Raw genomic sequence first — 25,339 nt, forward strand, 5'->3', positions numbered from 1 at the left:
GTACACGACGTTTATAAAAAAAAGTGAACGGCACAAGCACAACATTTATGCAGTTGACGTGTTCGAATTCGTAAGCCCCCGCTTGCTAGTCAAAATTCTGGGAGAGTTTTGTGAATCACCATGACAAATGAGCCGAGATTGTGACAAGTGAATTCACAATGGAATCAAAAATTGACTGCGGCATTACAGGACAAATAAATGATGTTCAACTGATGAACAATGAGATGTCTTCAGCTGTTAAATTAATGAAATTATGCAGAAATGAATATTCGTTTTAATTTAATTAATAAATGCATTGTATGATTTATAACATTTTATATTTTATTATTACAAATAAAGCCTTGACAACTTTTATAGAAAATGAACATCTCGCTGGTATTTTACCGTATTTCGAATAACTTTTCGCGGTGATGTTTCTATTTTTAACGATTCATCTTCGAATTGGAAACTGAAGAAACAAAATTCTTGGGACGGACAAGCTTCTCGATGTTCGACTTCATTTTTCGTAACTTTATATCAGTATCTTTGCTTTCCAAAGAAATTTCCTAATCTTCAACCCGAACTTTTAATGGTGTACACTAAGAGGCAACATTTAATTACTTTGTATTTGTCAGAAAATGAATTGGAAGTTTGGAAGCATTCGTGGTATTGAACGCGTTCGAGTACGACTCGCTACATCTCTCCTGTTGAATGATCTGAGATTTTCAACGCAAACTAAAAATCTCAATGAATCCATAAGATTTTGTATTTTTTTAAACCTTTAGAATTTTCTTTAACTATTTTGTTTCGACCATAACACTGCTGGATTCGAGCCGGCTAAAATAATGAGTTATGTCGGAAAAATGAATATCAAAATTCCGTTTGAAGGTGCTATTCGACTCGACGAGATCATGAAAGAAATTGATTATCCATAAGTACGGTAAACTAAATCGAACTAGTGTTAAAATAAATGCTTTTCAAGTGATTTATAATTTGTAAATTCTTCTATTCAAATTTCTTTTCATATCAAAATTCAACTCTGACTTAAAAATTATATTTGCGTGTAAATTTTGGCTTGCAAAAACATGTTTTTCTGATTACTTTAGCGTGTTATTTTTCCTAAAATTGTTTTAAACAGAAATTATTCATTTGCTATTTGCAAAGTAAAATTTGAGAAAAAAATGTTTTACGGAGGGTCAAAATTATAATAATTTTGAATGAATCACGCTCATTGCTTCATGTGAATACCATTTCACGTAGTACATGGATTTCTCGTACGAAAATTCACATAAAAATTATTTAACAGGTTAAACGTGAAGTACTAATCTTCGGATCACAGATTCGGTGAAAACATTAGCAACGCTGAGAAAAATACACAATCAGAATAGAATGGTGAGTGTTCCAATCACGAGAATATCGACGATCCGTCTGGATAATGAAATAGTTGGTGAACTTAAACCCTTTATGACGATCCTCAAAGAATCATCTGGAAACGGAAAACGCAAGATTATTCGTTCGTCCTTTTGCTTGTTGCTGTTTCGTGTACACTTTTAGCTCAAGAGCAGAAGAGAAATTAAGCATTCCAATTGATGAAAACCATAATATTTAGACACATGAAAACGCTGTGATAAATATGAATGAGAATTACAAATAGTTTTGCAGGATAATCATCACAAAACATTGATAGAAAACATTTATAAACTAGATATTGTTTATCGTTACAGGAAAACAATTCAAATATGCAATTCCAAAAAATGTTCGGTGCCTTTTTGCAAGAAAATATATTTAGAGATATCTTCGATTCACATTTTCATCCATATATCTGTAATCAAGAGACGCGGTAGCGGCTCGACGCCAAGTATTAAAAGGAAAAACTGCAGCGCAAAAGAAAAGCCAGCACGAGCCCTGCCGCTACTCTTATATACACGAATATGCCAGTTTTATGACGTCACAGAATTTTCAAACGGCTCTCATAAACAAACCATTTTATGAAAGAACATGAAAATTGGTGTTGATTTTTTTTCGATTTTTCCCTTTCCATTGGTCTTTGTTGCAAGTAAATTCGTCCAGTCGATCCTGAGATATGTAACGTTAGTGATTTAAAATCCACCATTTCGGGAACTTTGAATTCTTAGAGACAGACGGGCGTAAGTTAAGCATGTTTACGTTTGGACTTACGTCCATTGCACGATTTCTTACGTTTTGTCACACTCTACGTCACGCACTACGCTGAACGCGGCTACCCCCTCTCCTTCTGCGTCGCCGAGCGAGAGAGACAGAGAATGGGCGCACAGCGGGGGCAATACCAGCTCCTGGTTTGCGCATAAAATATGTATATAATTATATAATATATATTTTATTTATTAATATTAATTAATAATAAAATATTATTATAATAAATATTTTATTATAATTAATATATAATATAATATATATATATTATATTATACAATATATAATATAAAATGATAATAATATAATAAAATAAAAAAATTAAATAATACGAATAACATTGAATAATAAATAATGAAATAAAAAAATATAAAATTCTGGTCGACGCCGCTGGATTTTTCGAGGATGTCTAGGGCGATAGCTCATGGGTTTTGGAGGACTAGGTTTAGGTACATTCTATCGCGATTTTCAATTTGTAGGTGGACGACCCCATAGTTTTTTATGTCCAGATATATTCCTCCATGGCTTTCGTCGTCTAGGTATGTTTTTTCATGGTTTTCGAGGTCTGGGTCGACGGCTCCTTAGTTTTCGATGTCCGGGTATGTTTCTCCATGGTTTTCATGGTTTCGGATAATTCCTCCATGGATTTCGATGTCTAGGTATATTCCTCCATGGTTTCTGATGTGCAAGTGTATTTCTCCATAGTTTTTTATGTCCACGTGTATTTCTCTATAGTTCTTGATATCTAGGTATATTCCTCCATGGTTTTCGCGATCGAGGTTGACGGCTCCACAGGATTCGATGTCCAGGTATGTTTCTCCATGGTTTTCGTGGTCTCGGATAATTCCTCTATGGTTTCTGATGTGCAGGTGTATTTCTCCATAGTTCTTGATGTCTAAGGTATATTTCCAGGTGTATTTCTCCATAGTTCTTGATGTCTAAGGTATATTTCTCCATGGTTTTCGTGGTCTAAGTATGTCTCTTCATGGTGTTCGCGGTCGAGGTCGACGGTTCCACAGTTTTCGATGTCTAGGTATGTTTTTACATGATTTTCGTGGTCTCGGATAATTTCTCCATGGGTTTTGATGTCTAGGAATATTCCTTCATGGTTTTCAATGTCTAGACGCGTTCCTTCATGGTTTTCGTGGTCCAGGTATATTCCTCCATGGTTTTCGATGTATGGATATGGTTCTCCATGGTTATCGTAGTCTACGTACAATCCTCCATGGTTTTCGTGGTCTAGGTACGTTTCTTCATGGTTTTCAATGTCTAGGCATGTTCCTTCATGGTTTTCGTCATCCAGGTATATTCCTCCATGGTTGTCTCGGTGTAGGTAGATTCCTCCATGGTTTTCGTGGTCTGGGTATGTTTCTTCATGGTTTTCGCAGTCGAGGTCGACGGCTCCACAGTTTTCGATACCCAGGTATGTTTCTCTCGGGTTTTCGTGGTCGAGGATAATTCTTCCATGGGTTTCGATGTCTAGGTATATTCCTCCATGGTTTTCAATGTCTAGGCATGTTTCTTCATGGTTTTCGTGGTCTAGGATAATTCCTCCATGGGTTTGGATGTCTAGGTATATTCCTTCATGGGTTTCGATATCTGGATATGTTCCTACATGGTTTTCGTGGTCCAGGTATATTCCTCCATGGTTTTCAATGTATGGATATGTTTCTTCATGGTTTTCGTGGTCTAGGTAGATTCTTCCATGGTTTTCGTGGTCTAGGTATGTTTCTTCATGGTTTTCGCAGTCGAGGTCGACGGCTCCACAGTTTTCGATGTCCAGGTATGTTTCTCTCGGGTTTTCGTGGTCGAGGATAATTCCTCCATGGGGTTCGATGTCTAGGTATATTCCTCCATGGTTTTCAATGTCTAGGCATGTTTTATCATGGTTTTCGCGGTCGAGGTCGACGGCTCCACAGTTTTCGATGTCCAAGATGCTTCTCCATGGTTTTCGTGGTCTAGGATAATTCCTCCATGGGTTTTGATGTCTAGGATAATTCCTCCATGGGTTTTGATGTCTAGGTATATTCCTTCATGGTTTTGAATGTCTGGTCATGTTCCTTCATGGTTTTCGTGGTCCAGGTATATTCCTTCATGGTTTTCGATGTATGGATATGTTTCTCCATGGTTTTCGTGGTCTAGGTACATTCCTCCATGGTTTCCGTGGTCTAGGTAGAATTCCCCCATGGTTTTCGTGGTTCAGGTATATTCCTCCAGGGTTTTCGATGTCTGGATATGTTTCTCCATAGTTTTCGTGGACTAGATAGATTCCTCCATGGTTTTCGTGGTCTAGGTAGATTCCTCCATGGTTTTCGTGGTCTAGGTATGTTTCTTCATGGCTTTCGCAGTCGAGGTCGACGGCTCCACAGTTTTCGATGTCCAGGTATGTTTCTCTCGGGTTTTCGTGGTCTAGGATAATTCCTCCATGGGTTTCGATGTCTAGGTATATTCCTCCATGTTTTTCAATGTCTAGGCATGTTTCTTCATGGTTATCGTGTTCTAGGATAATTCCTCCATCGGTTTTGATGTCTAGGTATATTCCTTCATGGTTTTCGATGTCTGGATATGTTCCTACATGGTTTTCGTGGTCCAGGTATATTCCTCCATGGTTTTCGATGTATGGATATGTTTCTCCATGGTTTTCGTGGTCTAGGTAGATTCTTCCATGGTTTTCGTGGTCTAGGTATGTTTCTTCATGGTTTTCGCAGTCGAGGTCGACGGCTCCACAGTTTTCAATGACCAAGTATGAAGGACCACGAAGACCATGTTCCTTTATGGTTTTCGTGGTCCAGGTATATTCCTCCATGGTTTTCAATGTCTAGGCATGTTTCATCATGGTTTTCGTGGTTCAGGTATATTCCTCCATGGTTTTCGATGGCTGGATATGTTTCTCCATGGTTTTCGTGGTCTAACTTGATGGTTCCACAGTTTTCGATGGCTAGGTCTGAGTTTACATAGTTTTTGTTCTCTAGGTATATTTCTTCATCATTTCCGTGATCTAGGTCGATGACTCCATACTTTTCGATGTCTAGGTATGTGTCTACATATTTTTCAATGTCTAGGTGTATTCCTCCATGGTTTTGGATGTCCAGGTATATTTCTTCATAGTTTTAAATGTCTACGTATGTTCCTTCATGGTTTTCGTGGTCCAGGTATATTCCGTCATGGCTTTTGATGCTAGGTCAACAATTCCATAGTTTTCGATGTTTGGTTATGGTTCTCCATGGTTTCCAGGGTCTAGGTCGACGGCTCCATTGTTTTCGATGTCTACGTCGACAGCTCCATGGTTTTCAATGGCTAGGTATATTTCTCTATGGCTTTCGTCGTCCTGGTATGTTTGTTCATGCTTTTCGAGTTCTAGATCAACGGCTCCGTAGTTTTCAATGTCCAGGTATGTTTTCCCATTGTTTTCGTGGACTAGGTTGACGACTTCATAGTTTTCACTATCCCGGTCGATAGCTCCATAGTTTCCGATGTTGAGGTGAATTTGTCCATGGTTCCCGATATGAAAGTCAACGGCTCCATAGTTTCCGATAGTGTGGTGAGTTTTTCTACGGTTTTCGATATCTAGGTCGTCGGCTCTATAGTTTTCGATGTCTAGTTTAGCGACTATATGGTTTTCGATGTCTAGGTGGATGCCTTCATATTTTTCAATATATATTCGACAATTTTATATTTCCCGATATCTAGGTAAACGGTGCAATGGTTTACGATATATTTCCTCATAGTTATCGATATCTAGATCTGCGATTTAATATTTTACATTGACGAGGCAGGTTCAGACGTTACAAAAGACCATGAAAAAATATCACTGGACACCAATAACCATAAAGCTGTGGTCTTAGACATTGAATACCATGGAAACATCTCCTTGGACATTGCAAACCATTGACAGTATCCATGTCAACATGGAATCCATGAATGAGAAGAATATACAGTGTACATATACAGTGAATGAATTACGTTTCCTGTAGGAATTCTGAATTGTGGAAATAAAAAAAAATGAGATCATTTTCTAATGTAGCCAAGTACAGTGAATGAATTAAGGTTCTTGTGGAATTCATTCGTGTACACTTTTAGCCCTAATCCCTCACTTATTCAGAAAAATTTTCCAGCAAACGTCACAGAGCAACAAAGGTTTCTCGAATGATTCTGCAATTATTAAGAGATTATCATCTGTTTTTATGCTAGCTCGGGTTATAAACTTAAAACAGTTTACGCGTACAAGTGCATGTATTGTATCTATACGATGTACTGCACAAATTCATTTTCAAAATTACACACAAGCTTGGCGTGCATGGTTTTCAATCGGAAGCTCGGCGAAGGAATGCCTCATCCGTCCATATATTTGAAGAAAACTTGATGATCCTCTCATGTAATTGTTTTTTAATTTGCCATCCCTTTTCCATCCAACTATTTTATTGAGTAGTTCGACGTGAGATCCCGCGCTGTGTACACAAAGAAAAATATCTATTCTTGACTAGTTTGACTGATAAATTCATTACTCCAAATGTTTCGTATTCAACGCGTTTTCTTTTCTCAAATCAATGTTTACACAGCTTACTTCTTTGTTCATCCATTTCAGTACTTGTGTAATTCATCCAATCATCTGCCCATTTGGTAAAAAAATGAGTGTACGGACAAACGAGTGAAAGTGACGCGTGGATAAATTAAAATGCGTATGGGCATGAAAGAATGGCCGTATCTATCCGTACAAGATAAAGGCATATAAAGGGATTGATTGATTCCATTTCTTTATCCGTTCGTTTAATTGTTCAATTTTATCCACAAATTTCACCCATCTGTATTGTTTACCAAATCATTATATAACAGGGCCTCTCTTATTTTATTGGGGAATCGGTTTTTTTCACAATCGTTCATACAATTCTAATTAATTATTGTTTTCATAGTAAATTTGAACAATTGTCTCTTCCCGAGCTTCCGATTGAAAACCATGCACGCCAAGCTTGTGTGTAATGTTGAAAATGAATTTGTGCAGTACATCGTATAGATACAATACATGCACTTGTACGCGTAAACTGTTTTAAGTTTATAACCCGAGCTAGCATAAAAACAGATGATAATCTCTTAATAATTGCAGAATCATTCGAGAAACCTTTGTTGCTCTGTGACGTTTGCTGGACAATTTTTCTGAATAAATGAGGGATTAGGGCTAAAAGTGTACACGAATGAATTCCACAAGAACCTTAATTCATTCACTGTACTTGGCTACGTTAGAAAATGATCTCATTTTTTTTTATTTCCAAAATTCAGAATTCCTACAGGAAACGTAATCCATTCATAATTCATACTTTTTTGATTGTTTTGCTCGAATAAAAAGATGAATATAATCTTACGATTGTAATGTTGTAGCGATGTAAAAAACTCTAGTTTTCACTATGCAACATAAACAGCGCCAATTGGCGTAATTCTTTTAGTCGAGCGGCATCCGATGATTTCAGTTTTCATGTCGTCCAATTCAACCCACTACCCAGACAATTTTCGGCCATAAGAGATAAAGTGTTGATGACTATATTCGATAACACCGATCAATCTGAAAGGAACAAATCAATTTCTATATTACTGAAGACTATAAACGAAACGACACTGAATAAATAATTTTATATCACACGGTACGTAAATGGACGCTTTTGCGTACGCTTCGCATACACAAAACCCCCATTTCCGCACCTCGTAATATAAAATTTCGTATAACACGCGTACGAAAAACTTTTTCGTCCTAGTGTTATAATGTACTATAGTAATATTGTTATCTATTGTTATACGTACTGGTAGTGGTATTTCTCGACAAACCGAAGAGTTACTGGGATATCTGCTAACTGACATTAAACCATCTTGTGCTTATTGATGTGCGTCCTAGTGTCCAAATCAATAAAAATTTGAGAATTTGGGCTAATTGTCTCAGTAGCGCTTCCCTGACAATCTTTTTGCCGGCATTTGACGTTGTAGTAATATTAATGGAATATGACTGCCTCTTGGAGCGCTCCAATGCCTTTGGAGTTGATTCTCCAGGTGTTTACTTCAAAGAATGGAATATTTATCGGTAAAGATTGTATGCACAATGGACTGCTGCATACGCGTGATTTGGTTGCACTGGGCTCAGCCGGTTCAGAACAAAAAAGATGTTTCCATATGGTCGTAATCGAGTCGTTGACGTTCATCTTGAATACTTCAATTGATGAAGCTCCGGGCTTTTTTAACATTGGATAAAACTCGCTCAAAAGAGTGATGCGCTGTTGAAGTATTGTGGTATTTGTTCCGATCTCAATAAATTTTGACAAGAACTGCAATGCTTTATTACCCGACGATTTGACGAAAGAATAGTAATTAGGATCATTAATAGCGCCAAATTGCAATAAATTCATTATTGCATCGAATCCACATGTTTCTTGAAGATCCACAGCCATTTTACCTATTTTAATAACTCGAAACTTGGAGCCATTCTTCAACAGGAACCCTTTTTTTCCTCCATCTTGAAACCTACTGTTGACAACTTTGATTTGGGGACAGGCTTGGAAGTATACACCCACTCTTTTCGGCTTTCTCTCATCACACTTTGGATCTGGAATTTGGTGGTAATTTTCATCAGCCGTCGTTTCATTTACGGAATCAGTAGCGTTTCTTTCCGTTTCTGGGTTCATTAATAACGAATAAGAATGATCGAGTAGTGATGCTTCAAGGAACGAATTATTATTTAGATCGCTAATAGAATCTATCGGTTCGAAAACAGATTTATTGTCACGATTAAGGTGGTTCCTCCACGAGACAGTTAAATTAGGAAATTATTTAAATTTGGCATACGTATTGTTTAACATATGAACAACACCTCTATAAAATTTTAACAAGTTTCACCATCCCGAACCCGAGATATATGTAATTGAAGTTGACTCAATTAACACGTAACATATGGACCATGCATAAGCAAACGGCACATTATTAATTCTGCCGCTAGTACTAAAATTAGGAAGTTTATAAAAAACGAGGAGGAGCTAGAGCAGGATATCACAGATATTGTGAAAAGAAATCAAGGTGATTGACCATCTAGTTTGACAGATATAGCCTCGGGAAGTACGAAGGTTTAGGCTGCATACGATATATTTTGCAAGCGAACAAGCGAATGTCGTCTGTATAGACAACCTTTTCTGTGTGTTGAAGTGTAACCTGGATAGTTCCGTCAAAAAATTTACTCACGATGTCGGATCAAAAATACTTTTAGAATAAATTTTACGAAAGCAAATGATATTTGTACTATATCTGCTGGCACCGAGTACGTATATAGGCTCTTTACAAAGTTATCAATTACGATCTGAACGAATTATCAAGCCTTTTAATATGCTGACAGTACATAACTTTTGGTTGGGGCTGTCGCAGAGGATCAACCTTAAGGTCGAGTTGCTCATGCGATGCCTCTGCGGAATTCGTTTGATGCTCTTCATTATTAGGATCTAGTTCGTCTACATCTATTAAAATCAAGGAAATTATTGAAAATATCAAAATGTCTCACACGGGAAAAATATTGATCTCATTAATGTTAGTTACAACTCATTACAAAAAAATATTCTCCGTAAATGAATTAATTTCATTTCTATTTGTGTTACGAAATATATGATTTATCCTCAGGGCGCATGAATTTTCATTTGACTATTCAATTTATATTAGATGTCTGCAAGAATATTCAAACCATTGATTGGAAAAATCATGAATTCCATATGTTTGTTATAAACATAATCATAAAAAAACGGGAATTTCAAAGTTATTCTAGAAAATCAACAAATTGATTTAATACGATTAAGGGTAAAATCATCTGATCGATTGCCATAAAAATTTTCCAACAGTTTTTCAATATTTCTCAGGTTTTTATTGTTTGATATCAATGCCGAACTTCTTACAGATATCTAAAGTTTCAGAGGATTTATATATTTATATGATTCATTCTCAAAGTGATTTGCTTACCTATCCGTAGAAATGGTCATCGGTGTTCAATCTTCGATCTTCATTCTGGTGCTTGCGATTGTACAGTATTAGTTGGACTTTCCATGAGAGCCGCAGTAGCGACTGTAGAATGCGTACAGTTTTCTTTCTCCTCGAGTGTTTCGGCTTTCTCGATTCATCTTCTTATTCTTCACTGACCACGCCATCCTAACTATCACGTCTTTGTCCTTCGCCACACTTTTCCTTCTTAAATACGCGTTTGAAATACACCAACTGAACGAGCTCGCTCACATTTTTTGACAACTTTATAGGGGTTTTCAAAGTACGTGCTGTTATCTGTCTGTTGTGTCTGAAAGTATTTACAACCGGTGGAGAAATTTTATTTCTTTTAACCCAAAAAACTACAAACAAAGTGAATATTCGTAACAAAACAAACCTTCGTAATATCTGATTCAGCCATATCTTCCGATCTAAGTATTGGGTAGCAAATGTTTGAATTCAGCAATTGTTTTGCTCGTTTCTTCCGTGAGCTTTGGTTTCATGCATCAAATGACGTGAATATACTTTCGTATGAATTTAATGTTCAATATTCGATCGCTGTAAAAACAAACAAATAATCAATCAATAGATTTTTCTCAATGACGGTAGTTAAAAGCAAACGACAGAATCACGTTCTTGCTTAGGATTTTTCGTGCAAAAGTGGATCATATTTTTCAAAAACTAAATTATCGTTTTCCTGTATACTCTCAGTAACAGAATTTTTCGTATTCAAAATATCCACATCGCTGTTAAAAACAAGTACCCCGCCATCTTCTTCCATTGAATTTATATATTTGTTCATTTTTATAACATGATTGCTGATTACCTGATCTTGATCGGTATCTATGACACCCAACATCATGAATCGAAGATCAAATCGAGAAAGCAATGAATCTTGAAGTCTGATATTTTCCATTCTTCGTTCAAGAAATCCTTTAAATGATTTTGTTTGCACTTTAAGCCTTGTGCCTTGAGCGTCGAATACAATACTTCGAATAGCAACGGATCATAAGTCAGCACTTAAGCGTGCAATTTGTTATCGGCATTCATCAGCTCGACGAAAGCTTCTTTAATGCTGATTGGTTCAGCTACTGCTTTCGGAGATCGATTTGGTTTCGGAAATTCTACTTCTTTCGGTATAACGGACAAGCCCGAACTCAATAAACTGAAAGTCATTTTGAATCTTATAATAAAAAGGTAAATAAGTATAGTAATAATATTAACGAAATTGCACAATCGAACACAATTCTACTTTAGCGATATGTTTTTACATACCTTTTTCCATAATGGACATTTATAAATATCGAAAAATCACAAATTTTTTTCAAAATTCAAAAATACCTCTCTTACGACAATGCAATATTGCGATCGGATTCCGAATCACTTAGATTATGAGCGCTTATCCTTCCAGTTCTTTTAGGCGGAGGCTCTTCGTCATCGCCTTCTTCTACACTGTTGCATATCCAGTGCATTTTTTCCCGGGCTTGTAGCTGGAACTTTTTGATGTAACTCATTGTAGATATGCTTCAATAACTGTCTGGCTCTCTTTCTCTTCTGCGGTTTTATGCCATATTTATCTAGTTCTCGCTGTAAATAAACGAAAAACTATGAATAATTTGTATGGGATTCTCACACTGGAGATTAAGTTCTGTTGAGTCGTTCAAAAACTTCGGTAAATGGATCTGACAAAAAATGTTTCTTTTCAGGTAACCCAGCTTCGTTTGACAACGTCAAAATTTCGTAGAAAAACTCAAAGTTCACATGCATTCACGAAATTTTTGGTTTCAACAGATCTTGTTTCCGGCGCAGCTGAGTTTTGTACGTATTCAAAGGTATTCCATTATTTTTAAGAATTTTCCTAAATTTTGTTGATGCATAATAAATTTATGGAGTTAATTTTCAATTTAAATTGAAAGTTAAGGAAATTTCGTTTTTTCAGGACAATTTTGAAAATGAAACCGCCGTGGAGCAGGTAAAAAAAATCGAGTTACATACCTTCAATTCCGGTGTATCTATTTCATCATAATTTCTTGGTGATGTGAGTTCCTGTGACATTGTCACAGGGCATTGAAATGGAGCGTGACATCAATTTCCTCACAGAGTTCGAGGAACTATAGAAAACATGGCGAATACCTCTTACGACTGGTGCAAGGCTCAGGACTATTGCAATTCCTCGAAATGAATGGGTGAAAATCGGTCGAAAAAATTTTCCTCACTCTTCTGTAAATGGCCAGAACTTTCGTTATTCTCCTGTGAATTTTCTTTGTTCGATTCACATTTGGTTCCGGGCTCGATAACGAAATAATTGAACTTCTAACTCTGAGCGTTTCTTTATCCGACAGCGGGGATTCAGCTCTCGAATCCTCATCCTGATTTTTGAAGCTTTGGGTGAAAATTTCGTCGTTTCTATTGTAAAAATCTAATTCCGGAACTTCTGGAGAGATTCGCAAATGATTCAATTCTGGGGATATTTCGTGGGTGCAAGATTTTTTACGATCTTTTCGTTTTTCAAAATCCGATTACGTGTCACTTGTTCTACGGGTTTTTGACTTTTTTTTCGATCTACGTGGAACTGACTTTCGAGAAGAATAAATCTCGTCGTCTGGCGAAGGACTCGCGGTTGTCTGAGAAAAATTATCTACGTTTTTGGAGCTTCGTGTAAAAATTTCTGCATTCCGTTTGAACGCGTCGAAACATGAGTGTTCCAACGAACTGTCTCTACTTGCCTTTCCCTCATTATCCGTTGAAAGTTCGTCTTCGTTTTCTGTTACTGAATAAAATTAATGTAAAAATTGTGGAGGATCAAATTATACGACAATAAATTTAACAGGGTTAGATTTTGGTTACCTCGTTGTCGGTTATTTCGCTCCATATTTGATATCTAAACTGGTCGAACCACTGAGTGTTTTGACTGTCAAACTATCCACAAATTTCTCATTATTTTCAATGTCCATGTTAAATTTTTGCAGTGTGATAGGATTGCAGAGGGGATAACGTTTGGGTTGAACATCAGTGTATCATGTGTCCCACACGATCTGAAGATTCTCAAGCTTATTATTGAAGTGATGAGAGCTTTCGAGACTTTCTTTTCGTTTGTCATTAGTTTCTGGTAACTTCGGACTCGTAATCGGTTCTTCTTTGGAAATTTTCTCAATGGAATGCATTTCAAGCACCAGGGGTGCTTCAGGTTCTATTTCAATGGGTTTTGTCATGACTTCTGTTGGAGGTGACATTGATGTCGTTGGATTCCCGCTGGATACTTGCTGATAAGTTGTATCGTTACGACGTTCTTTAATATTACTCGCAGTTGTCGAATCTAGAACAAGTCCACAATCTTATTTAGAAAAGCAAAACATTAGAAGCCTAAGTTAATTTCTTTGGCTGATTATACCTTATGATTGATATTTATGAATAAAGAACAAGAGCATCTCCGTACCTTGGCTTTGCGACTGATCATTGTATCCTGCAGTATAATAATTCTGATTCAAAGTTGATTGTCAATAAGAGTCATTGGAATACTGGGACAAAGGCGTAAGATTGGTAGTAGAGTTGTTACTAGCTCTGGTGTATCTTAAATTATTTCCCAGCTGGACATAAGCAGGTTGTTCAGCGATGTGCCTGTCTTGTAGTAAACCGTACGAGTTCTTATGGGTCATACTGCTAGGTGTAGTAATTTGGGAATTTTCATAACCAGAACTGTAAGAATAAGTTCAAAGATCCTAGTTGTAAACATATCCGGGATGGCCTCAGTACAAGTCTGTTGAGGAAGATGAGATACTTTGAGAACTATTGCCATTATTACAAGATGGTGATTGATTTATTCCTATGCGTGTACTCCTCGAGAAATTTCCTTGGTTGTAAGCGACTTGATGGTTTGATGGAACGCTGTAGAATCCTGAAGAGGAAACGACAGGTTGTTGCACGGGCATCGGGGCTTGGATTTGATAGCCACGCTTACTCCGAACCATGTTATCCATTGGAGTATTGATCATATTCGGCATGTCGACTCTCATACGGAGTTTACCCTGGAGCTGGATTTCACGGATCAAAAGTTCTTGCACGATTCATGAAAAAGTATCATAATAATAATAACAATAATAATAATAATAATAATAATAATAATAATAATAATAATAGTAATAATAATAATAATAATAATAATAATAATAATAATAATAATAATAATAATAATAATAATAATAATAATAATAATAATAATAATAAATACTAATCAATCACGTCATTGATAATTGACTATCCTTCCACTTTTCACTAATCATTTTCATTCAATAATTACACTACGTGACTACGTACGCAACAGCACATCGGGGATACTAACCTCAAACGTCAACATGACGTGCAACTACAACAACGAAGGAAACAAGTCGGCTAGTGATTTTCAGCCGAGCGAAAATAGCGAAAACGCCATTTTTGGCCAATCCAGTGTGCCTACCAATACTTTTAATTCTACTAATGTTTATTCCCAAATGATTTCTGATCGTTTAAAAAAAAAACGATTTTTCAAGCTAAGATCTGCCAACTATACACCAATTAACTTTTATTAATGATTCATCAACTATTCTTTCGAAAACTATTTCAATAACTTCGAAAACTTGCGAAAACAATTCGATAATCATTTGAATAAGAAAATAAGAGTTTCATCATTTTCATCTGCCAAATATACAGAACTGAAAGTTTGTCATCAAGTCGCCCGTAAGAACTGGTGAGTGTCATCCCTCTGCTCTGCAACATATCCGATATTATTTACTATATGGAGTAATTCAAGCTTTTAATAATAAACGGTGAAAGGGTGTAAAATCAACGACCTAAAGCTGGAGAAAACGATCAAAGGAATTGCACGGATTGGCGGAAAAAAGCAGCATGACTGCTATATGGGCAATTATTCATTCGTCCGTGCGAGGTTATCGTACGTTTCGTGGGAGACCTAAATCCAGCTGGGAATCAGTGTTGGGTGAAAAATTGATGCCAGAAAGTGTCCCTCAAAATGCAAATGTAATTAATGACGAGGAATACGATTTTGATTCATATGAATCAAATTTTGCAATTATTGGTGAATTTCACAAAATTCATGAAAAGTAAGATCCCAATTCTTGAATTTGAACCGCACTGTATTACGTCTTTTACGCCATCGTAAATTTATATTTCATTTCCCTATTTCATCTTGTTGCAGAGAAATTGCGATTCAGAAGAAAAAGATCTACACCCACATTACCAAACAAAAATATTTCAAAAACAAAGAACCAATTTTGTTAACCTGGGAAGAGATGAAACAAATCCGTCTTTTGCATAGCGAAGATCCCAATAAATGGTCGTTGGATAGATTGAGTGAAAGTTTTCCAGCATCTAGAGAAACTATAACAAAAATTTTGCGTAGCAAATGGTTACCCAAGTCTGTAGAAGCAATTCGGAACCATGATGTACAAGTTTTGAACAACTGGAAACTACTTAAGGTTGAAAAACTTGCAGTCAATTCTAAATTACATAAACATCTAATGAAATTTAGAAATCGAAATATTAAAATAATGGATCAGGAAGTAATGGAAAAAATGATTACAGTCAATTCAGTGTATTCAAATCGAATTAGTAACATGTTCTCTAATATTATTCAGGGTTATATTAATTCTAACTCATTCCATAAGAAGTCTAATGAAGTGGAGAAAATGTACAATCAATCCATAGGTAAAAAACACAAACAGTTTCCTTTAGGAATTCTTGATGATAAGATCATTCTTTCTGGCAAACATTCTCAGGAAACGACATATGACATGTTTCTCAAAAAATATGTTGAGAATATTGATATGGATATAATAACACCGGTTGATCAAGTTATTGTGAATGAAAACAAACAACAAAATTCTGAAGCCTATAAATCTCAATCTCTTGTACTAGAGAGTAAAAGTATCATGGGTAATTTTAAACAGCTTGGTGCAACTAAAGAAAAAACACATGAAGTTTTATTTGCTGAGAATATCAAGCAAGAACCTTTTTGCACAATAATTTCAATTATGAGTAATGGAAATAGCATGGAAACTGGAGTCATCACACGTCAGAAAAAAGTCAGTACAACACCTGACGATTACCTTGAGTTTATAAAAATCCCTCACAAAAGTTACAAACCAAAAGCAGTGTATAGGATTCAGGACAGGTACTATGATAATGATGGAGAATTCCTCTATAGGGTACCAGGAATTTTATCATGATTGAATCCATTGTTCAATAACAGTCTTAAAAAGTGTTTTCAAGTGTGAAAATTATTCAAAATATTGATTAAAAATTTTGGCAGTGGTATTAAGATCTTTTCTCGGAAGCTTTGAAAAATAATTTTCCACAATATTGGTTTATTTTATATTTTCAATCTCAAGTAAACTTATTTCGACACTATATTAGTTGAAAAACTATAATATATATGTATATATATATATATATATATATATTATAGTATATACTATATATAGTTGAAAACTATATTCTTAATACAATAATCGTATAAATGTAACACAATGTATCTTCATTTATAGTGATTGGAAAGGATGAAATACTTCTTATTGATTACAAATAACAATTGATGTACAGAAAGATGTGTTGATTGATTGCGAAAATTTTAAGATATCTAGCTCATCAAGGGCAAAAAAATTAAATCGCGTCTAACACCGTTGTGTTTATCACTAAGCTAGGTTCTATGTCGTTTTAATTTTTATGCTCGTGCACATGATGATTTGTAGGTTATTCCATTATAAACTATTTTAGGTGTTTAAGGCTTGTTTAATTTTGTTTTGCTTTTGCTATTATACCTAAACTATGAAGTAACCAATGTAAATTAATATTGCATATTTTTTTTCTTATTAAAAAGTGTTTGTTTGCTTATAAAATAATAGTGTATTGATACGTGCAAATGGTTCTTAAATTTTTCCCCATTATTTATTTTTATGTAATCATTGAGGTAGTTCTTTACTTCTGTTGAAATCTTGAAAATCGGCTGAAATTTAAATATAGAGTAATGATAGCTTTCATGGTTCGATTGTTAACATTTCAAATCGTTTCACCATTTAGTTTTCAATATATTCGCGATTAAAAATGGTTGCGACCGTTTCGGCGCGTTTCAAAGACGTTCCAGTCTACGGATATTTTTGAGCAAAATGGTTTGAAAAATCTCCCGAATTCAGTAAATACTATTTTAAAATAAAATAAAAATGTAAAAAAAAATTCATAAGAAAAATTACAAAACCAACTATAAATAATTTTAACAGAACAATTTGCAAAAAATCTCACAAATCTTGAAAAAATATTAGATTAAAAATAATACAAATCTGCAATTATTTTGTAAAATGGAAAAAATTCAAATAAAACATGAGAAATGAAAACCGAAATATCGCGCTTGAAAACATCTTGAAAAACGATGCCCCATTCTTCTCATCTTATTCTAACAACTAAAGCAATTAAATGAAAAATTCCATCTAAGTTACTTGCAGCATTCAAATTTACCCCTAGCGGATTGTACAACCAGGAAATGATTAAAAAAGTACAAAAACTTAGTCTTATAAAGCAGTATGTCAAAGCTCTGAACAAAGATGGCGATTTCAAGAGACTCGGCAGAGTCTCGGGACAAGTACATTGACAGCCCTGTCGTCTGCTGGCCCGAGGCTCTCGCCGAGACTATCTTTTCTCTGAATAAAACGATTCGCGGTGGTGGGGGTAAAACTGGCGTGTCATTTTCTAGAATTGCGAAGCTCAGGAGTTATGTCGCAATTTGAAAATTGACCTTTCAGCTAATTAAGAAATTCTCTTTCGATTGCGCCCAAAATCAGCATGATCGGTGGCGTAATTGCTGAAAAAAAACTTTGCACGGGCTCAAGATTATGCAAAAAGTACCAACACATTTACGCAGCTGACGTATCCGTATATGGGTTCAGACCGATACATACAAGGGCTTCTTGATGCCCATCATAACCAATCACCGGTGAGAATCTATCCGTCTCGACCAATCGCCGATGAGAAAGTTTCTGATAGTCCTCAATGTTTTCTTGTATACCGTCTGTTATCGTCTGTTATGTTATTATAAAGTGATTGCGATCGTAGCCCCGTGGATCAACGGTGCAAGATTTGCAAATTTCGTTTAAATAAATAAAACATTATTGGAAATAGCAGTGGATATAATCAATTTTATTTTTTTCATAAAAGAAGTTTCAATAAGTTTCGAGCCCAATTCACGACAATAATATCTATAATAAATAAAACCTCAAAAGTGGATTAATTGATCTCATACAGTGTACTGAGAGTGAGTAAAATATTGAGAAGTGAAAACGTGAATAATGTGTGTCATGAAAATTAAGAATTATTTGTTCTACTTCGATATCGTAATATATACATAGATAGCAAATTTGCGAGATTTCGCGTCATGTTGACGTTTGAGGTTATGACCGCCGGAGTGCTGTTGCGTGCAGAGTGTAGAAAAATAAAAGTGGTTATTGAAAAGTGGAAGGAATCGATATTATTAATGACGTGACTAATTAGTGTTGAATAATAATAATAATAACAATGAGAAAAAAAACGTTCGTTCATTATAACCTCTAAAACGTTCTTTCCAAACAGAAATTCTATGTTGTGTAATTACATTAAAGAGGTGGATGGTTGTGTGTAAACGAATTCAAATACATTTTAAAAAACTTTGGTCAAGTAATTCAATGTATTGTTGTCATAATTTCTATCATTTAGTTTGGCTGTGTTCACCGGTCCCTTTTTTCCACCTCCTTAGCTTACAGTGTATTGTCATACCAATTTCTATTTGTTCTCCGGACAATACGAGAGATATTCGTATTTCTATTTTTTTATATTAATTTCAACAAGATAATTTGAAATATTTATAACAAAAAGCCTTCATGATTGCTTGTTCATACACCCAAGTTTTGAAAAATCTTTGGGCCATGTAAATGCATAGATATATTCACTTGAGTTGTTACATGATAAATTTGGAAATTTATTTCAATAAGTCATTGGGTGCTTAACTTTCATGATATCAAAATTTGTATCTTCGAAATGCAATGAACACCTCTAAAGTTCGACAAAGTGATGAAGCGACATGTATATTGAATATTTCCAGACCATGTTTGCGATTGGCATTGTGGGTTGAAAAATTCATGTTTGTAAGTCTACACCTGATCATTTTTGGATGTGATCAAATATTTTGTCTGCGGATAACCATGGAGACATACAAAATTACAGCATTTTGCTTGCTTCAACATGCATCGTATCTGTCACTTTTTTTTTGAATGTGTCATAATAAGTTTCAAAAATGTGGTTCATGTAATTTTGAAGTGTTTTTCCCTATAGTACCAAAGTCTGTATAACTGGTACGTAGCAAGTACCTATGAACTTTGATATTTCTGTGAAATAGCAGGTATGCCAATCTTTTAACTTTTTGGTTCCGACTGGAATATATTAACGAAGATATTCATTACTAAAGTCTTCGCCTACTTATTTCTGAATAGATCTGAAATTACTGTCTTCAGAAACTAATGCACAGATACATGAAACAATTTTGATTTCTGTTCTCTATCAATTGCGCTGTCTTTTTTCTTTTTAACTATGGCTCTGCTTTTTCCGATCCTTGTTTTGACTCCATCGGTTTGCAGCGGATCGATGCATATTATTAATTGGTTGCCTAATATGTGTCCTATGATTTTCTACTATTTCTTCATGCTGATTGTGGTAACGTGATTCAAGAGGTTTCCAATTATGATCATCAATCGCACATTTTGTACAACAGATTCTCAAAACAGTTTCTGGTCTTGATATAAGTGTAGTTATTCTTTTTCCACCTGGTCTGTCGAGTAATAAATTTTGAAACTTGTTCCAAAAAGTCTTTGGATGCTTTTTTTGCTGATAATATGAAAAGTTGAATCTTCGGAATGCGGTAGGCAAACACAAATATTGACAACAATATTTATGAAATGACGTGTATGTTGAGTATTCCTATTCTGCAAACTGCAAATATGGAATTATTGGTGAAAACATTCATTACGATAAGTCTACAGTTGCTCAGTTTTCGATGCGATTAAGTATAATACCTGCCAACATCATGGAAACCTACAGAATTTCTGAATGTTATGTGCGCTATGTCATTTTAATGTAACATCATGACTTCTAACAACTTTCCACTCTAATACTATAGATTTGGATCATTGAAATACAGCAAAAATCTGCAAACTATAAAATTTATATACTGTGCCATTCATTTTATTTTTTGACTCGCACCGTAACATAAATATGAAGTGAAAAATTCATTAAAAAGTCTTCAGTTGCTCATTTATGGATGGATTTGAAATTGCTGTCTTCCAAACTCATTGCGCAGATACATTGAATTGCAGCAGATACCTGCGAACTTGGAAATTTCTGTGGATAAGTATATGTGCTAAGTATCACCCCCTATCTTTATGGTAATATGTAATGGAACTTTGTTCAGCAAGTTTTAAAGTATTTCTTTTCAAATAGTATTGAAGTTTGTATTACTGCGGTATGGAGCGAATACCTTCAAACTTTGATATTTTTGTGTCGCAGCATGTGTGCCAATTATTTAAATTTTTTACTCCAACCGTAACATGTAATTTCAAAAATTCATCACAAAAGTTTTCAGCTTTACTAATTATCTTAATTTTCCTTTTTCTAAATTCTATGCTAAATTTCTGAATTTCCTAATTTATTTCTAAATTATCCTGAAATGAAATTGTTTTCCTCCACAACCAATGCAGGTACCTTAAACGTCTTTGAATTCCGTTGCTCTGTTGAAATAAGTACGTTCAGTTTTTTTTCCTTCTTTGAGTTCTGACATAATGAATGTTTCCGGGTGCCTTTTTTCTGCAACTATCAAACTGTAGATAATTGGATCTCAGCGGCCACTTGCAAACTTTGGAAATATATTTCATCGGGGGCATGTTTTGGATGACACGAAAATGTCTAGATTCAGAATACAAAAACGACATTTAAAAATGGCCAATTCTGTTGTATTCGTTGTGTCTTGAATTTGATCTATCTTTTCTCTTTTCCTTTCTTTTCACTAACGTTATAAGCCGGAAATCATATCTCAGCCCGCAACACGCGTTGCTACATGCTCTTGAGTTTCCAATGGACAAAACATATTACAAGACAAGGAGAAAAATCACCAAAGTCCAAGAACAAACCTTTATCGAAATATTTCCAGTACAATTTTGACGAAATTTAGGTCTTTTTTCGTGGAAACCAACGTTATAAGCCGAAAATCATATCACGACCTACAACCTGCTTTTCACCGTTCTCTTTGGTTCCTAATTGACAAAACATATTAGAGTACAAGGGAAAAAATCGCCAAAGTCCAAGGAGAGACCTGTGACGAAATATTTTCAGTACAATTTGGATGAAAAATAGGTCTTTTGTCGTAGAAACCAACGTTATAAGCCGAAAATCATATCTCGGCCTCCAACCCGCTTTCCATCATGCTCTTTGGTTCCTAATTGACAAAACATATTAAGGTACAAGGAAAAAAATCGCCAAAGTCCAAGAACAAACCTGTGACGAAATATTTCCAGTTAAATTTTTACGAAAAATAAGTCTTTTTTAGTGGAACCCAACGTTATAAGCCGAAAATCATATCCCGGCCTCCAACCCGCTTTTGACCGTGCTCTTGTGTTCCTGATTGACAAAACATATTAGAGTACAAGGAAAAAAATCGCCAAAGTCCAAGAACAGACCTGTGACGAAATATTTCCAGTTCAATTTTTACGAAAAATAGGTCTTTTTTCGTGGAAACCTACGCTATAAGCCGAAAATCATATCCCGGCCTCCAACCCGCTTGCAGCCATGCTCTTGGGTTCCTAATTGACAAAACATATTAGAGTACAAGGGAAAAAATCGCCAAAGTCCGAGGACAGACCTGTGACGAAATATGTCCAGTACAATTTTGACGAAAAATAGGTCTTTTTTCGTAAAAACCAACGTTATAAGACGAAAATCATAAATAATTCATAGAAATTTAAACTAAAATCCTATAGTCAACTGAACATAAATAAGGAACTTTTGAGAAAAAAGACGTGATATCGAACCATAAACTTCCCCTAGGAAAAAAAAGGTTGGGACAAGTACATTGATGGTCCCTCGTTTGCTGATAATTCCATCCATAAAAAAAACTTTAAAAATATTTTCTTTTTAAATTGTCAAAAAAATGATTTTATAAAAAAAATACAGAACAATTCGAAAAATTTTTCACAAATCTTGAAAAAACATTATCTGTAAAAAAAACTAATCTGTATCTATTTTTTAAAGTGTCAAAAGAATCAAATAACAAGTAAAAAATAAAAAATCGAAAAATCGCGCTTGAAATCATTTTGGAAACCGATGCCTCATTCTTCTTATTTGATTCGAACAGCTAAATCAATTGAAAAAAATTCCATCTAATTTACGTGCAGCATTACAATTTATTATATCAATTCGAGGCCAAGTATTTTCTAATGAATTAAAAAAGTTACCACTTGAGTTACGTGCAGCACTAAAATTTATGATATCAATCGAAGGACAAGTAATTTATGAGTAACTCCAAATTTCAACATTATGGAATTGTTCTAAGAAGCTTTTAAATCCAAAAAAATCACATGCAAGCTAGTCATTTCTTACTCTATGGTGGCAAAGACTTATAAGAAAATCGATTCTTTTCAGACTTTCAGGAGCTTCTGATATTATTCACAATATTCGACGTCCATTGGATCGATACAAATTATGTTTAAATATGAGTTAAAAGTACTTGTCCGGCCCATCACTATTCATTCAAATAAAAATCAATCATAAAAAAACGAAATTGTACGGCAGAATCCGGTTAAAAGTTTGTTGAAATGCGATTTATTATTAGTTTAATGTTCTTAATAATAGTATAGGTTAGTTATACCGAATGAAATTCGTTCGCTGGAAAAAGTGAGAAGTAAAAATTGCCGTCATTCCAATCCTCATAAAAAACTTTTTAAAAGTAAAAAAATTACGCCAAGTATTAAAAAGTGCAACCTTGTTTATAATAATATTTATTAGATTTTTCCCTCTAATTATTTATTCTGTTTCTTTGGAAAAATATAATCATATCAATTTAATCAAGCCAAGTGATGTTTGTTTTTTATTATTTGGATTACAAATTTAGAAAAAAAACTCAAGCTTTTGAACAAAAACTTGGCGTGCATGGTTTTTCAAAATGTACTTAAATAAACAATGCACACCAGTATTCAAATTTTTACTATTTTACGTTCTTCTTGTTTTTCTAGCTTCTCCCAATCCTCTCATTGTTCAAAATAGACCGAAGTATACACCCAAGTAAACCATGTACACTGGTTTCTCGAATTTAGCTATTTTACATTCTTCTTGTTGCTCTTGCTCCTTCCAATCCAAATAAGTTCGGTAAGGATGCTTTCCATTACCCTGTATCGGAGGCAAATTGAAAGAAATTTTAATTCAATTACATATATAGGTACACGTATATACATGCATCTAACCTCGTGTCTGTGATTTTTTAAATCTAAGGACTAAATAGTACGCCGATTAAAACAAGTTTATTAGTTTTTTTTTGGATATTCAAACTTCTGCTTATACTTGAAGGGAGTTCTTTTTTATCATATAATATTTGGTTACTTTCGTTTTTACTATACTATATTTTGTATTTAACTTTCATTTTTCTGAATTTAACGTTCATTTAAATGGAATAGAAAGCTTAATAAAATCGCTGCTAGCACAGGCCTATGAAGAGTTTATTTATAGAAATTATTTTGAACACTTATTATTTTGAAAAACCATGCACGCCAAGTTTTTGTTCAAAAGCTTGAGTTTTTTTTCTAAATTTGTAATCCAAATAATAAAAAACAAACATCACTTGGCTTGATTAAATTGATATGATTATATTTTTCCAAAGAAACAGAATAAATAATTAGAGGGAAATATATAATAAATATTATTATAAACAAGGTTGCACTTTTTAATACTTGGCGTAATTTTTTTACTTTTAAAAAGTCTTTTTTATGGGGATATCATTTTTTTTGAATTGGGCAATACAAACATAAACATATTTAACAAACATCAAGTTGTATAATACTAGACCATTATCATTAATTCAATCAAGTTCATGGCTCAATAGGTTAATTAATGAGGATGGTCAATGAGGAAAGTCATGATGGAATGATGAATTTGATCATAATCGATCAAATAAATTATGCTTCAGTGGAATCTAGAGCGATATAAAAACCTTATTGAAAAAATCATATATTATAAAATTGGTGGAAGAATTAAAAAGAAAGTTATGAACACTCATATTATATATAAAGTTGATATTGACATGGCTTCAGAAACATTCTTAATAGTACTGATAAATAACCATCAGACAGAACCTTACTATGACGCTGAAGTTTCCAACGTTGGAGTCCAACGAAATGATCTAAAAAACTCTCAAATAATTCCAGTAAATCTCCAACCCTAGGGAAAAAAAAGGTTGGGACAAGTACATTGATGGTCCCTCGTTTGCTGATAATTCCACCCATAAAAAAAACATTGAACAAAATTTTTTTTCAATTGTAAAAAAATTATTTCATAAAAAAAAATACAGAACAATTCGAAAAAAATTTTACAAATCTTGAAAAAACGTTATATTAAAAAAAAAATAATCTGCATCTATTTTTTAAAGTGTCAAAAGAATCAAATAACAAGTAAAAAATAATAAACCGAAAAATCGCCCTTGAAATCATTTTGGAAACCGAGGCCTCATTCTTCTTATTTGATTCGAACAGCTAAATCAACTGAAAAAAATTCCATCTAATTTACGTGCCGCATTAAAATTTATTATATTAATTCGATTTTTTCTTTTCTTTTCTAATGAATTGAAAAAAGTTACCACTTGAATTAGTGCAGCATTAAAATTTATGATATCAATCGGTAGACAAGTATTTTATTAGTAACTCCAAATTTTGACATTATTGAATTGTTCTAAGAAGCTTTAAAATCCAAAAGAATCACATGCAAGCTAGTCATTTCTTACTCTATGGTGGCAGAGACTTATAAGAAAATCGATTCTTCTCAGACTTTCAGGATCCTCTGGTATTATTCACAAAATTCGACGTCGATTGGATCGATACAAATTATGTTTAAATATGTGTTAGAAGTACTTGTCCGGCCCATCACTTTC

General features: G+C 34.4%; 2 protein-coding genes and 1 long non-coding RNA gene across 19 annotated transcripts in view; 2 read left to right on the plus strand and 1 right to left on the minus strand.

The window, feature by feature from the left end:
* The window catches only part of LOC122418872 (uncharacterized), a 68,032-nt gene extending 67,722 nt beyond the window's left edge, over window positions 1-310 (plus strand). The window contains exon 5 of the transcript XR_006262737.1: window positions 1-310. The gene's annotated coding sequence lies outside the window, so the exon portion shown is untranslated.
* Window positions 301-24,596, minus strand: LOC122418874 (uncharacterized). Of its 17 annotated transcripts, none has more exons than XR_006262748.1 (12): window positions 24,554-24,596; window positions 13,922-14,174; window positions 13,580-13,839; window positions 12,991-13,459; window positions 12,139-12,913; window positions 11,485-11,730; window positions 10,970-11,308; window positions 10,541-10,701; window positions 10,126-10,453; window positions 7,942-8,734; window positions 7,509-7,705; window positions 301-1,465 (listed from the first exon to the last, which is right to left on the minus strand). It is a non-coding gene; the product is annotated as an uncharacterized lncRNA (long non-coding RNA). The 17 variants fall into 17 exon arrangements; XR_006262744.1 differs by having other exon boundaries at window positions 13,922-14,197; window positions 24,554-24,595; XR_006262745.1 differs by having other exon boundaries at window positions 24,549-24,563.
* On the plus strand, window positions 14,883-17,057 carry LOC122418871 (uncharacterized). The gene is made up of 2 exons (XM_043432958.1): window positions 14,883-15,239; window positions 15,335-17,057. The coding sequence occupies exons 1-2, from the start codon at window positions 15,025-15,027 to the stop codon at window positions 16,362-16,364; spliced, it is 1,245 nt and encodes a 414-aa protein (XP_043288893.1). The 5' UTR covers window positions 14,883-15,024; the 3' UTR covers window positions 16,365-17,057.
* Window positions 24,597-25,339: the final 743 nt, after the last annotated feature.

This window comes from Venturia canescens, chromosome 1, assembly GCF_019457755.1.
Source record: "Venturia canescens isolate UGA chromosome 1, ASM1945775v1, whole genome shotgun sequence".
Taxonomy (NCBI): domain Eukaryota; kingdom Metazoa; phylum Arthropoda; class Insecta; order Hymenoptera; family Ichneumonidae; genus Venturia; species Venturia canescens.

What these genes read in the sequence shown, in the direction of transcription:
- LOC122418871 (XM_043432958.1), top strand. Translation starts at nt 15,025, where the DNA reads ATGACTGCTATATGGGCAATTATTCATTCGTCCGTGCGAGGTTATCGT. An exon ending in TTTCACAAAATTCATGAAAA is followed by an intron (nt 15,240 to 15,334) that starts GTAAGATCCCAA and finishes ATCTTGTTGCAG; the next exon opens with AGAAATTGCGATTCAGAAGA.